The sequence below is a fragment of the Vigna umbellata genome, chromosome 10 (genome assembly GCF_029865625.1).
Source record: "Vigna umbellata cultivar VRB3 chromosome 10, Vumbellata_1.0, whole genome shotgun sequence".
Classification (NCBI taxonomy): Eukaryota; Viridiplantae; Streptophyta; class Magnoliopsida; order Fabales; family Fabaceae; genus Vigna; species Vigna umbellata.
Window position 1 is genome coordinate 18,017,011 of NC_142174.1, and position 15,621 is coordinate 18,032,631.

Consider the following 15,621-nt stretch of genomic DNA (forward strand, 5'->3'; position numbering starts at 1 on the left):
GTACTTGGTTTACAAAGTTACTTCAAATTTCACTTTTTTTTATCATTAATGTTCACGTCAAGCTAACATTTTCTTGGTTATGACATCATTATCGTGAATCATAATAATTTATAATTGGTTTTCTTTCTAAAAAAACCTTAGGATCAACAAAATGTGTTAAACATGACAAGTCCATTTAGTACTAATTTGATTTAGAGGATTGACCATTATAGTTCCTTCTAATTCATCTTTTTCTTGTTTGATGATATTTCTTAGTTAAAAATTAAGATTAAAAAGTTAAAGGGTTATTTTTATATTATACTTTTTAAGGATACAAAAAATGTAATAATATAATAACCTAAAATCATTATAAAGAGGTTAAGTATTCTCATATATTTTTAGAGAGAATAGATAATACCATTACATAATGTGTTTCTTTCTTAAGAAGAATCTTTGAAACCGATAAACACTATTGCTTTAAGGATAACAATATTATACATAAATAATTATAAATGATTTAAGTGTTCTCATATTTTTACATATTATGTGGATTAGTTGTTTTCTTCCTTCGATAAGATTAACAATATAAAATTCATTATAAATAATATCACTGTTCTTGATTATTTTCATAATAGACATAATTTTTTTTATGTTTAATGTTGTTTAACTCTCTTGTAAGAAGATTTGTTATAGATTTTTACATATGAATTTGATTTAGTCCCAATACTTTTTGTTATTATTATTTTTAATATTGTCCATACGATAACAAATAATTATGTTGATTTAGATAAGTAGTAAAAATACATACATGAGTTTTAAAAGTATAAAACTATTATAAATTAAGTTATAATTATTAATTATTTAATCAAAAATATTAAAAAAATACTTAAATAATATTAAGATAATTAAATGTGTTTTTGAATATATATATATATATATATATATATATATATATATATTTTGAAAACTTGAAAAATATATTTTTATTAAATATTAATGTTATTGAAAAAAGACGTAGTGGAAAGATATAAATATATTATTTCAAATAGTAAAATTAAATATTAAGTAATATACAGGCATAGTTTAGTGTATAGGGTCATCAACCGATCCTTTATATATATATATATATATATATATATATATATATATATATATATATATAAATTAACATTGTAGGTTTTTTTGTTCAGTTGGTATATTTTAGCAAAAGTGAAAAATAAATGAACGAATAAAGTAAGAGTAATAAATTGTGGTATGGCAGGTTAAGTTAGGTGAGTGTTTGTGATTTTTTTCAGTTGAGGTTATTATGGTAGGATGACAGAGAATGTTAGACTAGGAGAGATGAAAGAGATAGAACTGAGAGGGACGAGGAAGAGATGAGTAAAAGTTTGATGTTTTTTTTTTTTAGTTTTAAAAATAAAAATTATTCAAAATACTCTTAATCTTATAACTTAAAACTTATAACATATGAAAGTAGTTTTGTGTATTAAAACTCGATAAACAACTAAAAAAGTTACATAAATCTCAATATATATATATATATATATGAATAATAAAATGAAATCAGAAATTAGCAAAAAGTAAGAATAAATTTAATAAGGAACATTATTTTACGTATCTCAGTGGCAAACTATTATTTCTAAATTAGCAATATTGTAAGTTGAAGGAAATTTGTTGCATTATTAAAGCAACAGTGGTGAATAAGATCGAAGTACGATTAAAAGTGATGAGAAAACTTTTCAAAACAAATAATAAGAATAATAATAAAGATAATAATGATAATATTTATAGATTGTGAAGTATGGCAGCATTAACATTATTATTTACTCAATCATGGCATCTTCTCAGTAAAAGAAAAGGTAAAAAGAAAAGTCAAAAAGTTGAACTGTAGAAAGAGTTCAACCAAACGGAACCTGCAAAAAGGCTTACATTTGCACATGGACCATGCAGATTCCCAGAATAAAAAACTTAATCCCTTTAAGGTACACTTTTCTAAAATTAAATAAAAATACTATCGATAAAGTTTCTCCTAAGAAATAATGACAAAATATAATAAAGTAAAAGATTAAATATTTTTATTTATATTTTAGATGAAAATTAAAATTAATCTTTTTTTAATTTTAGTTTAATTTAGTTTTTTAATTTTAGGAATATACAGATTTAGGTTTTTTTAATCAAAATTTTATTAAGTTTATTTGAAGTTTTAACATATATCTAATAATATATTTGAGTGATTTATTGTTGATATTTTTTTTAATATTAATTAAAAAATATTTTTAAAACTTTAAATAAATTTAATAAAATTTAGTTAAAATAACATGTAATTTTAAATATTAAAGTTAGAAAACTAATTTTAATTTTTATTAAAAGAAAAAAATATATTTAATCCTAAAATAAGAAAACAAATGTCATGTTTTATGTCTTTAAATTTTTATGTCCAATTTTTAATGATGTGATATTTTAGTAAATGTACATCATTAGATTTAGATTTTTTAAAGAGAGTAATTGAAAAGATTCAATGGAGAAAATATAAATAAAATTATATAAGATAGCATGACGGTATTCTTCCTTAGTTAATATAGATAAAATTAATTTAAAGTGCATAAATAGATCAATCTTAATTAATAACTTAATTTCAACTTTTAACTATTTTCCCTAATTAATATATATTTATTAGTCTGTCTGCATAATGGTTTTGGTCTTAGGATTAAAAGTCTAATATATTTAAATTTCAAAATTAGGTTATGAGATAGTCTAAGAAATTCTAATTTTATTTCATCTTACCTGACCCACTACTTCTTATAATTGCATAACACTTTTTTGTTTTTTTCCTATAAATATAACTTCTCATTTAAATGTTTTTAACTTAAACATCTTTTAAATTTTTGCTAGAATATATATAAAACTAAAACAAAAGTTAAGATGATTTTAAATTTAAATTATGTTTAAAGTCTAATTAAGGAAGAAAAGTATGTGATTACATAATAAGTTTAAATTTGAATAATGTATCTATATGTGGATATAATGTAAACTATTTATAAGAAATAGCTCTTCAAGAGCAATTTTAGAACTGGTTTTTGTGAAAAAAAATTGTATTTGACCTGATTTAAAGAAATTCAACATAAATTTGAACAGGGTTTGATTGGATAAACCGATAACAGATAAATAAAATTGAATAAAATAAATAATTATAGTTAAGTTTGAATAACGGATTAAAATTTTATAGATATTTGTTACAATTTAGTAATAAATTATATAAAATCATAATTGAACCATAATTAAAACGTCTAATCCGCTATCGTTATATATCTTTTTAAAATATATCTGTCGATTTTTTAAAATTTTAGATATTAAAAAGATATTTTATAAATTTTAAAATAAAATATAAATAATAAAACACAATGTAAATTAAATTAAATATAAACTAAAATTTAATTTTAATTAAATTTAATCTAATAAAATATAAATTTAATTTAATTTAATATAAATTAATTTTTTTTTTAATTTTTTAATAATATAACTCGATATATTTATGAATAAATATCAAAATACCTACTATCCACTGTTTACATTAATAAATATCAATATAAGAAATTATCCATCACAATTTTTACCTATTAATATAAATAATATAATTATGTTCTGACGGCATAAATTGATAGTACTGTTACAGAAGTTGGATGGTACAAAATAATAATTGGTGGAATTAGTGACTGCACGCAATGCAATGCAGAGCAACACAACAGCTCAGAGATGCAGATTCTCTTACTTTACACTCTTTCATTATTTATTTCAACAACATTTTTACACCTTTCTTTTTAAAACTTCAATATCTCAAATCATCCTCTCTTTCAATAAAGGAATCTATTTTTAAAGTTTCAAAGTTTCTTAAAAATTCCATAATTATACTTTCTGAAATAGAGTTCAATTTTTAAATTATTTTTGACATAAATTTTAAATTGATTTTTCCAAAAATAACATTTTTGTCACATGTACTTTATAATCAAATGATAATTTGTGAATTTTTTTAGTATGCTAGTATTTCTCTCCATACTCTATGGGGGAGAGTTTCTGAATCATATATATGTAGTAAAATTTTCTTCCGACACAAGAACAACATGTCAAATCTTATTAATGGAGAAATTTTGACAATTGTTTCTTGCCAGACCTGAATTTCCAGAAAGTAATAGTAAAAAGTTGAAAAACATTGTGCATCCTTGTCTCCTTTCTCTTCATTCAATTTAGTTAAAATTAACTATTATTATTTTCTTATGCTAATTACAAATATCTTATAGGTTAGTCATATTAAAATTCTATAATTGGTGCTTTAAAAATGAAAACAATGATGGTAATATATGTCTCCCTTTAGATGTGTTAATGGGGTATGTCTGACATTTTAAAAGGAGGTATCTTTATCTCAGCCAACAAAAAATAAAATAAAAAAGACAAAGCCATGGGGCTATGTGGAGTAGCAGCATGATTCCTATGAAGAACAAATAAAAGAATTTGTACATGAAAATGAAATGATTAGGTAACAGTAAAGAAAAACTGCAGAGAGAGAAACTCAGTTTTTTTTTTCTCATCTATTTATTTATTATTATTATTATTATTTATTTCCGGCCATGAACCTCGCAGCCTTTTCCCTCTGTCATCATCATTCTTCTTATAATTCATAAAACTTTTAATCTCTACCTGTCTTCTTCACTACACACCATTCGTCCATTCTCATTTTTTCTACCTTTTCCTTCTTCTTACCCATTTCATTTTTTTCACCAAGTTTGAAACTTTCCTTCTTTTCAACCACACCCATCTTCTCCTTTTCGTTGATTCAGACTTTATGCTTTGCCTCTTCATACGTTCTTAGTCCTGAGTTTTCAAACCACTAACTGGTATATTGATTTGTTCTGTGGTTTTCTCATCTGTGCATTGATGTGTTTGTGTTGCTTGGAAAAACTGTGGGAATTTGAGTCAGTGAATAATTTATTTAGCTCAGCAATGTTTATTGACCAAAGTTGTGGCCTTGTGGGACTTGTCGGGTTCATGCATTTTCTCAGAACCTGCAATTGAGTTTCTCTGATTGAATTTTTATGAGTGAGCTCTGGAGATAAAACTGTTTTGAGTCATTGGGGATGCTTGTACGACTCGAATGCTTATCTGTCTTTTGGATCAGCTTTGGATCAGCATGAAAGCAGTTTTCACATTTTTCATACTTGTCCTTTTCACTCGAATCTTCAAACAATTAATTGTTTTGGGCAACGCTGAAAGATATTAATCTGAATGCTTTACCCAGACTAAATTTCTTTCATTGATTGATTTCCACTTTTCATGCTAATTTTTCCTTACATAGGGTACAATTATTACCATCTAAAAGGCCCAAAAATAGCCGATTAATGATCCTTCATTCTAAATGCAGAAGTTCAGTGGTTGAATATGTGTGCTCATATTATCTGAATTGGCATGAAGGCTTACATGTTCTGATATGAACCAGGATTGTTGACTAGTTATCACATTTAAGACTCCTCGTTACTATACATCTGCCTTTTCTTTTCTGTATATAGATTGGTTTATATTTCATATATCTTTTTTCCTTTTTGGCTTTAAATGAAATCTTATACTTATTTTTAGATGCTATGATCTTCGATGGTTGTGCTATAATTGCTGAATTTCCTTAAACTGGTATCTGATGAAGATATGGCATTGTAGGGTGCAAACTACGAAGAGTTTAATGAAGTAAGATATGGAAGATGAAATTGAGGACATGGGAGTCTTTTGGTAGACTCTATTTGTATGGGAGGCTTATTACACTTCTTTGAATTCAATCAGGGGAGGATGGCCAAGAAAGTCCTTGCTCGGAAGAGACATCATGGTGGTAGGTGTTGTTCGTTGTATTTATGAAAAACTTCACTCATGCTAAGAATAACCGTCTTAGGTTTATGCCCTGGCATATTCCACTGAGGGAAGGCACACTATAAGGAAGATCGATTGTGCACTAGTTTCTTATGATTCATTCTTGCAAGTGGAAGACTGCCAATAATTAATTCGCCAGTCAAATTTCTATTTTACAATATTAGAAATGTTATTGATATGATGAAACAGTTGGAAAGTAACATGTAGCCTTTCTCAATTCCCAATGTGCAGGTTATATATTCGTTAGATAATTCCAATTAATGCAAATTGGTTTTGAGATGAAATATAATTGTAAATGCTGATTACTTTGTTATTTGGAGATATTCATGAATTCTTGAAAGTTGCCTTTTTTTAGAATTTGGTGGCTTATTATGTTATTATGTTGTGTCATGTAGGCCTGGAAGCTCCTCGAAATAGTCTAGATCTGCAAGTACAAACCCCTCAGAACTACTGCCCACAAGGAGAATTATCAGTATATTCCCTATCTCTATTCTGTGTCCTTGTTAACAATGACCTTTCCGATTTAAGTTTTGGGAATGACCCCTCAATGGTTTCATGAATTTGATTGATTTTCCCTTCATTTAATTGACTGATTGAATAATGTGGAGCATAGTTCTGATTTTGTTATACCACTGTTCATCGTACTTTTTAATCTAATACGTGGTGGTAAACTCAAAATGTTGCATTTTCCACTCGCATCTACAGAGCAGCAAAGTTAACTTCATCTATTTCTCTGTCTTTTCTCATCCTTCCTTCACTTAGTCTCTGATTTCAATTTCCAGTGCAGTTATCAAGTGGAAGAAGAGGGCAGGTCTGAGAATAATCGTTATTCAAACGTGGGTTCAATGAAAAAACTGATCAATGAGGAGCTATCCAAACAATCAAGCACCAGGCAAAATGCGCCAAGCCTTGTGGCAAGGTTGATGGGGATAGATACGATGCCATTAGACACTAAATATGTTGTCCCATCAGATAAGAGAATGAGTGAAAACGTGGGGAAGAAGTCTTCAGAGAAAGGATTGAGTCGAAGGGGTTCAGTTAGTTGGGGTTCTTCTAACTTTAATTCTTCGAGCCAGATGGATTTTGAGTCATTATACGAAGACATGGATGTTGATGACAACGATGATGGGTGGAACAAGAGTTTTGGAGAACCAAGGCAGCGGGATCATCCTCAGGAAGAGGAACTACAGAAATTCAAGAAAGAGTTTGAAGCATATCAAGCAGCAAGGTTTCAAGAGTGTTCGAAGGTTGCTGAAATTGGTAGTGTTCCTAAACGGTTGCTAGTTCAAGAAAACTCGAACAAGGAAAAGGTGATTCATAGTGATTTAGTTTTACAAAGAGCAGCAGCAGGGAAACCTGCAGATCTTGATAACCATTCATTCAAAACACCACCACCTGAAAGTTATGGTTCAGAATATCATGGTGACATGATGGAGTTAGTCTCAGCTACTCAAAGGAAAACCTTTCCTCCTAGGAGCAGAACATTAAGTAGAGACTTTGAGGAGTCCTTAATGATGAAATCCTGCAACAGATTAGACACGTCTGCTTCTCCCACCAGGATAGTTATCTTGAAGCCTGGTCCTGAGAGCATTAGCAACCATGAAGAGAATTGGACCATTTCAACCGGAACTATACAAGGGAGAAATAGTATAGAAGATTTTCTTGAAGAGGTGAAAGAGCGTTTAAAATGTGAACTGCAAGGGAAAATTGTCAAAAAGATTTCTGTGGTTCGAGGGAGTGGAATTGAAACACCTTACAATGAAAAACCATCTGATCCTAAACTAATAGCTCGACATATAGTAAAGCAAGTCAGAGAAAGTGCGACCAGAGATGCTGACACAAATTTACTCCATTCTGAATCAACAGGGTCGTTCAAGAGTGAAATGCAATTCAATGGAGCAACTTCCCCTGAAGTTATCAGCAGAGATACCCGGAAGTTCTTGTCAGATAGGCTAAGAAATGTTGTGAGAAGTGAAGCACGTGCTGGTTTTCCCGAGAGAAAATCAAGGTCACTTGCATTAGATAGTCATAAAGATGGACTAAAGCAAGGGGGGGATATTATGAAGTACGCAAGTAACTGGGAAATTTCCAAAGAGGACGCAGAAATACAAACAGGTTCTTTCAGACATGAACTGGATGAAAATATATTTCTGCACAGGGAGTTGTCTCCAAGGAATCTTGTAAGATCCTTGTCTGCTCCTGTATCACGATCAGGAACATCATTTGGGAAGCTTCTTCTGGAGGACCGCCACCTTTTAACTGGTGCTCAGATTCGGAGGAAGCTTGAAGCTGTTGAAACTATGTCCGTTGATGTCAAGAAACGGAAAAAGGATAGATTTAATATTAAGGAACGAGTCTCCAATTTTAGATATAATCTTGCTTTAAGAGGGAGGCTTTTTGGCAGAAGGGTTCAATCAACGGTGGAATCACGTGCCAATGAGTATGGTCCCATGGTGAGAGATGTCACAAGTGGACCAACAGTTCTCATGAACTGCGGTGAGCGCCATGTAAGTTTGCCTTATATTTTTTTTCCCATTCTCAGTGATGAACTTTGTTTTTCTCTTATTATATTTCATATATAGTTATCTAATCACAGATTTTCTGTTACGTGGTCTTTAGGAGAACTCCACTGAGGTACCTCCGAGTCCTGCATCTGTATGCAGCAGCATTCATGAAGACTTTTGGAGGCGGACTGAATATTTAAGTCCAATATCAACTCCTGATGTGTCTTCAAGAGATGATACAGCTGTGCCACAGGTTTTCAGGGATATCAGCTCTGGTTTGAATGGTATGATATAATTCTAACTTTCATTCATGAGAAATGATATCATAGACTTGATTCATGACAAGATAGTTTACTATGGTTTTACTGCATGTGCAATATGAAGCTATATCAACAACAATCTTTATTCCTTTTCAAATGACTAGTGAACTAGGTTGCAAGATCAGAGTTTTGGTTTACATGATCACCTCAGCTTTACATCCCAGTATAAGTTGCTTCAACGGCCATATAACTTCTGTTGTTGCCACCAGTCAAAACTTGGGCTCTGTTTTTTTTTTTTTTCTTTCATTCACCACATGGATCCTTTTGATACATCTTATAAAACCCAAAATTTTTACAAACTGGGTATGTGTTAACTGTTTAAGTTGGTTAGTTGGCATAAAACTACAGGGATGGGATCAACAAAAGAAGTGCAATTTCTTTGCTTCAGTATGGCAATAATTAGCTTAGTAAAAGACTTTGTTAATGTCATGGAATTTGATTTGAATGTCGTGAATATTATAAACACATTCAGATATCAGAGGGATCAACCTTTGATTGGATTTGTTTTTGGTGTTGCTGTATAAGAGATGAGAAAAGTGTTCCGGGTATGAAATGTTAGTGCCAGGAAAAATGTATGATTTTTCCTTATACCTATTTTCTCAATGCTAGGTGAATATCATTCCCCCTTTGCTTAGATATCAAGTTCTTTCTAATAGATCTCTTTTCATGTTAATGATGTGACAGAACTAAGGAGGCAACTCAATCAACTTGAATCAGATGGTCCTGAGGACTTCACTATGAAACATGAGGCCTCTGAGTCTGACTTGGACCAACTAGAGGATCCAGCGGAATCATACATAAGAGACCTACTTGTTGCTTCTGGACTATACTTTGGTTCATGGGATAAGTCTTTATTAAGAGGGGACACATTTGCAAAGCCTATTGGCAACTCGGTTTATGAAGAAGTGGAAGAATCTCGCAGGAAATGGGTCAAGGAAGATGATGACAGCTGCATCAAGGATCACGATAAGAATAAACCAGGCCACAAAGTGTTGCTTGATCTGTTAAATGAGGCACTTTCAGTTGTTCTCGGACCTCCATTGACATTGTCCAGATTCAGAAAAAAACTAAGTAACTCTTCCATGTTGCTACCTTCTGGAAAGGAACTATTGAACTTAGTGTGGGACATTATCCGTGTTTCTATATATCCTCCATCTGACATATCTACTTATTCACTTGATGATTTGGTGGCTCAACACCTAGGATCCATCCCCTGGTCTGAATTAATAAACGATGAGATCAATATTTTGGAAAGAGATATAGAATGTCTAATAACTGATGACCTGGTTGAAGAACTCACAAAGGATATATGTTCTAAAATGAAGTGAGAAGTAGCATTTTACATTATCATTTTGACAATAAAGAATCCTGCACATGGAGCAAGGTTTATACATGATTACTGAAATTGGAAGATAACCCCTTAATTGATATTGATGTGTGTATATATATAGTAGTTGGTGTGAGTGCTTGTTATACCGAGGGCATTGAGTTGCGGTAATACATACTGTACATGAGTGGCATGAGTTTCTAGGTTTATTTTTTGTTAAGTAGAAAATTGATTGATGGTTGTAGTTATGATATATCTTTTTTAACTTGGGAAATATGTTAGAAGTTGTTATTCTTAAGAGAGTCAAATACCAATAATGAATTATGTGAAAGGCATCTGCCTCTGCCATGTATCATGAATGAAAGTCAAATGTGATTCAGTTTTGATACAACATGGTAACAGCTCTTTGACATTATTACTAAAAACTTGATAAATTTGTGTGCTATAACGTGCTACATTGAAACAGACTTATCTAGATGTTCAGGCTTGAAAATGTTTAACATGCCACTTTCTTTGTCCTTCTGGCAGACCTTCTATATGTGAAAAGGCATAGAGTGGATATGCTGCATAATCAACAAAAGTTTTCCATAATTTGCGGATGATTTCATGTTCTAATGCATGTGCCATAAATGTCAAACTATCTTCTTTTTTTTAGATTTATCTATGCAAGACCCAAAACTGAAAAATGAGAAGAGTGGTAATTTCTTGTTGCAGTTGTCTCAAAACGCATGATAATTACTCATTAAGGGTGCATTTCTATCAGATAAGCTATCCCTGTTGAAACAAATAATGCTAAGAATGAAAAGTTTGAATCTTTGATTCAGCATTTCCCACCCCCAAAATAATGGCTGTCTTACAGTATGAAGGGTAGGGGGCCTTAGATTTTTTTTTCTTTCTCTTTTTAAGTCAGATTTCCTGCTTTACTTTATGAGCATTTTAACTACATCATATATATACTTAACTTTAAAGGTTCTTCCATTTAATGAACTAATATTTTTTGTTAACTTTCTTGTTGTTGGTAAGTTTTAACAATTGATGATAGATGGCTAAACTTCTCATTTTAAATAGAATACATTATTTAATGTGACACTTAATCTTAAATATACTTATATATTCGTTAAAAGGAAAAAAAAATCAAAGTAAACTTTAAACTAATAACTTAAGTTGAAAGGTGAGTTACTAGTTTATTGGTGATGATTCATAAAATCAAATTAGCTTTTTTTATGGTTTATTTTGAAGAAATAATTTTTATTTTTTTAGTAATTTTAGAACTTTTTGAAATATTATCAATAATACTTTTATGATGTTTGACAAAAATAATTAACACAGTTAAATTAAAAATTATATTTATTTATTTTTAAAGTTTGGAGATAAAACTTTATCAAGTTAAAGTTTGGAATAGATAAAAAATTAATTTCATATCTAATTTTTGTAAGAAACTAAAATATATTTAATGCTAAAATAATTAATAACAGTTTTTTTTTAAAAAAAAACTAATTGCTTTAGTTGTATAATATATTGTATTTAAAATAACTATAAAATATATCTTATAGGTGAATGTTCTTTAACAAAATATATTTCATACTAATTAACAAAATATATTCTTAAAATTAAAATAATAGAAAAATCTTAACACAGGGTATTTTTATTTTATTCAAAAAAATAAGAAAATGAAAACTATTTATCACTTTTAAAAAAACTTATTATTTTTAAAGAATATTATTAGGTACGGTTCAATCATAAATTAAAGAACATTTTGAATGTCAAAAACTTATAAAACGTATTAGTTTTGTTTTTAGTATTATTATGATCTTATATTTTTTTAGTGTTATTTAATATATAACTTAATTATTAACATTATTATACTGGTATCGGGTTTAACTAAGATTTAGCTGTTAGTCCAATAAAAAGACTATTTTAAAAATAAAATAGTTCAAATCTGTTTATGATGTTCATCAACTTCATACTGATTGCTTCTGAATAAAAATAACTAATTATTTATATCATCGATTCTAACTTAATTAGTTCCTTGTGCAATCTGTTGAATGTCCAATTACAAAAACTTACTTACATGTTTTCTATTTAATTATCATCATTTCATGAATTTTACTATTTAGGATTATTTTTTTTCACATTTTACTAATATATTTGTTCATTTTTACATATTTTACCAACAATAAAACGTATAAACACATACAATCATGTGCATAAAGATATAATCATTCTGTATTTCCAGATTACTTAATAATTAAATATATAACAATGTATCATACCAACTAGAAAAAAAAGGTTATAAAATTGAAATGAGTTAAAACTTTTCTTTCTGAAAAATGAAATTGTTCCAATATGACACAATAGAGTCAATGGATTTTTGTATGCTATTTTTCTATTATGTTTTTCAAAATATACTGAGTTTGATATATTAAAAATATATTTTAAAATATCAAAATCAATATATTTTGAAACTACAGTAAATCAATATCAAAATTTCAGCAGAAAATTAAAAATAGACAGACCACTCATTCAAACACAGCCTAAACTGATGGGTATAATATGAAAACCATTGCAGTCAATTATTCATTCTGCATGAGCACAAGTCTCTTCATTGCTACCAGTTGCAGCACAGAGGGCCTTCCACACATGGACCAATATTTTCACCGGAGGGCGTGAGTTCTAGCAAAACAGATTTAAAAATCCTTCTTTAGTGGGTAAAAGGCTTCAAAAAAATCGTCAAAATGATGAAGTTAAATGCTTTCTTAAGCTAATCATTCTTCTCATGATTTTAGTTTTCAACAATCAAGCAGTAGCCCTTCCATCTTTAATAGTGAAAAAAATTGAGAACTTTGAAAACTTGTTAGATGGAAAGTAACTCACCTTGAAAACTAACACCATTTCTGATTCTCCACGAATAATCAATGAAAGAGTCCAATAACAAGTCATTGGAGTCACACATTCTATTAGAACAGGTTTCAGAATCTTGTCAATGGGAACGAAGTATCGGATGACTTTTCCACTACAGCAAAGTATCCAAAGACAAAATAAGTATTTAATGGTATCAAATATGTTAAAATCATGTTAGGGTTACAATGGCCAATACAAAGGACACCAAGATACCAGTTGAATGAGTTGAAAACAAGTTGGATATAATCTGTCAGCTAAAACCAAAGACTTTGAAGTAATATACTTTCATCATGAAAATTATGTGATTCAAAATTCAAATACCCATGCCAGATAAGAAACAATCAATTTATAACTTGTTTCTCAAGTATGAACAACCAAAAGATCTCTAAACTGGCCACAAGCTTTCCAATACCCAACCTTTGAAAGATAACAATTACAGAGCACACAATCCTTTCCCAAAACAGAATCTATTCATGCATTAGGCTTTACAGGGCCTCTTAATTCACGCTGAATGTTGACTGAAAATCAATCAACAAAACGCATTACCTCACATAATGAGTCTCAAGCTGTACTCCAAAAGCAGGCATAATCACAACGGATTCTGCAAGAAAAATTACAAACATTGTGAAAATGGCAAAATAAAGTTTAAGAATTAAAACATGGAAATGAATATATTTTCCATTCCAAGTTAAAATAAAAATAACAGTTAATCTTTCAAATACAAAACCCTGCTAGGAAGGTCCTCACCTTTCTTAATTGGCTTCCCAAGTAATGACTTCACAAGAAATATGTCAAAAAGAAAGCTGCAATACACAAGACTAATTGATTTTTCCTGTTAATAGAAGAAATGTAAAGAAGTAAAGGTAAAAACCACAATATTTAAAATCCTTGAGTCATTGAAAAACAAAACAGTTGAAAGACATACCTTATAAGCATACAGATACAAGGCACATGCTAATATAAGAAGTGCTGTGGTATACACAAAAAAATATTTTGCATTACTCCTCCTCGAAATTATATGGTGTATGTCAACAACTTCAGAGGAATATTTCTGATCATGGACATAAGTATATCTGACATTGCTTTTTGAGAATTCGATCATCCTGACAAGAAAAACAATTTTTTTTTTCTATACTCAGCACCCATGGTTATCAATTCCAAACAGCAGTGAGGAGCAGCTAGCTCCAGCAGCGCACAGGAAGATAACCATTGCTTTAAAGATTATGAATACAAGTTAAATAACTTATACTAGACATATATAACTGAAAAAAATAAAATAAAAAACTACAAAACTAAAGACATATTTATAGTTAATGATCAAAAGCCATAGGTTTAAACAAAACAAACAAGTCAATAACAAAACAACGAAGAATGAAAAAAAATAAAAAGGAACTGCGACTGGATTACCAAAACTCACTAGGTCATAGATGAAAAAAGAAAAAAAAGAGGGAAAAACAGGAAATGAAAATATCTTTTTTATAGAGACAATGTCACTTCACAGAGTATAGACTCATAGAGAGGATGGATTCTTACTTTCCACTATAATTTTGTTATAGAGACAATGTGACTTAACAGGAGCTTACTCCTACAGTCTTCATAAGGTCATTAAGTTCTTCCAATGCTTTGGATTTACGCCATGTTGCCAACAATGACAACGCAAAAGTTCCTGAAACACAACGTTGGAGGATAGCTTATAGCATGGGTCAATAATTCATATCCCTGTGAGTAACCCTAAAACCCATAAAAAGCCAATTCCAGTAAAAACAATAATCAAATAAAATGTGGGAAATTAATCTCCATTGCCTCCTTCTGTTTCTGGATGTTAAACACTGTTAAATCTAATACATAACAATCAGCAATGTCCTAACAACTAATATTATATAGAATGCTTAATAAAACTACCTAAATCCTTAATTAATAACAGAACAGAAAAAAAGTGAAATTGAAGGAATTTCATGTAGACACCATATATCATGCATCAAACACAAAACTAACAAGGAGTTCGAAACTTAGATTAAGAGAACGAAAAACGCAAAAACAGCTCATGAGACTTACCTTTGATATGCTCTCCAGGAAGCAAAACAACGGAGAAAGCTTTGTACAGAGTGTTTCGATATTCAACACAAACATGACATAATCTCATAATTAAATATTATTTTATTTTAAACTTAAATATAATTTTACTTCCCCTAAAATAAATGAATTATTAATTTTGTTCAAATCGATTTCACTTTTTTTTAATATGAAATTATTGTTTTCGTCCTTGTAAAATAAAATGAATGTAGTTGTTTCACATATGGTATTTTTTTTTTATTCCTCTAAAATTTGATATCATTATTTTTTATTTCAAACATTTATTTTAAGATAGATAGTAAATAGTATTTATTTTATAAAATAAATTTAGGGTTTCTTTTTTATATTTTTATATATTTGGTTTCTCTTACCTATGTTTGGTTCAAATTGAATACTAATAAAGCTTTATTACTATGAATAACTAATGTAATTGATTGTTTAATAACTTCTAAAAATGTTGATATGGTGAAATTTAGGCTGAATTGCATTATTTTCAAGTTCATGTGATGGTGCTATATAGATTTAAGATAATTCACACTTGATTTTTCTCTTCATAAAAAAATTATTTAAGGTATCTGTAATATATTAGCTTATAAATATATTAAACACG

The 15,621-nt window shown here is 29.4% G+C and overlaps 2 protein-coding genes across 7 annotated transcripts; one reads left to right on the forward strand and one right to left on the reverse strand.

Annotated features, from left to right (window-relative positions):
* The first annotated feature begins 4,642 nt into the window (after positions 1-4,642).
* TRM26 (RB1-inducible coiled-coil protein) lies at positions 4,643-10,330 on the forward strand. Of its 2 annotated transcripts, XM_047302451.2 has the most exons (6): positions 4,643-4,868; positions 5,683-5,848; positions 6,282-6,358; positions 6,669-8,393; positions 8,506-8,674; positions 9,395-10,330. In XM_047302451.2, the coding sequence occupies exons 2-6, from the start codon at positions 5,767-5,769 to the stop codon at positions 10,036-10,038; spliced, it is 2,697 nt and encodes an 898-aa protein (XP_047158407.1). In that variant the 5' UTR covers positions 4,643-4,868; positions 5,683-5,766; the 3' UTR covers positions 10,039-10,330. The 2 variants fall into 2 exon arrangements, with proteins under 2 accessions (XP_047158407.1, XP_087957003.1); XM_088100877.1 differs by lacking the exon at positions 4,643-4,868 and having other exon boundaries at positions 5,788-5,848; positions 6,674-8,393.
* A 2,002-nt stretch (positions 10,331-12,332) lies between these two features.
* LOC124829040 (phosphatidylinositolglycan-like protein) lies at positions 12,333-15,111 on the reverse strand. Of its 5 annotated transcripts, none has more exons than XM_047302474.2 (7): positions 14,994-15,111; positions 14,522-14,604; positions 13,864-14,041; positions 13,686-13,770; positions 13,485-13,539; positions 12,912-13,050; positions 12,333-12,710 (listed from the first exon to the last, which is right to left on the reverse strand). In XM_047302474.2, exons 3-7 carry the CDS (start codon positions 14,038-14,040, stop codon positions 12,615-12,617), a joined length of 552 nt encoding a protein of 183 aa, XP_047158430.1. In that variant the 5' UTR covers position 14,041; positions 14,522-14,604; positions 14,994-15,111; the 3' UTR covers positions 12,333-12,614. The 5 variants fall into 5 exon arrangements, with proteins under 5 accessions (XP_047158430.1, XP_087956376.1, XP_047158431.1 ...); XM_088100250.1 differs by having other exon boundaries at positions 13,686-13,741; positions 13,864-13,907; positions 14,472-14,604; XM_047302475.2 differs by having other exon boundaries at positions 14,472-14,604.
* Positions 15,112-15,621: the final 510 nt, after the last annotated feature.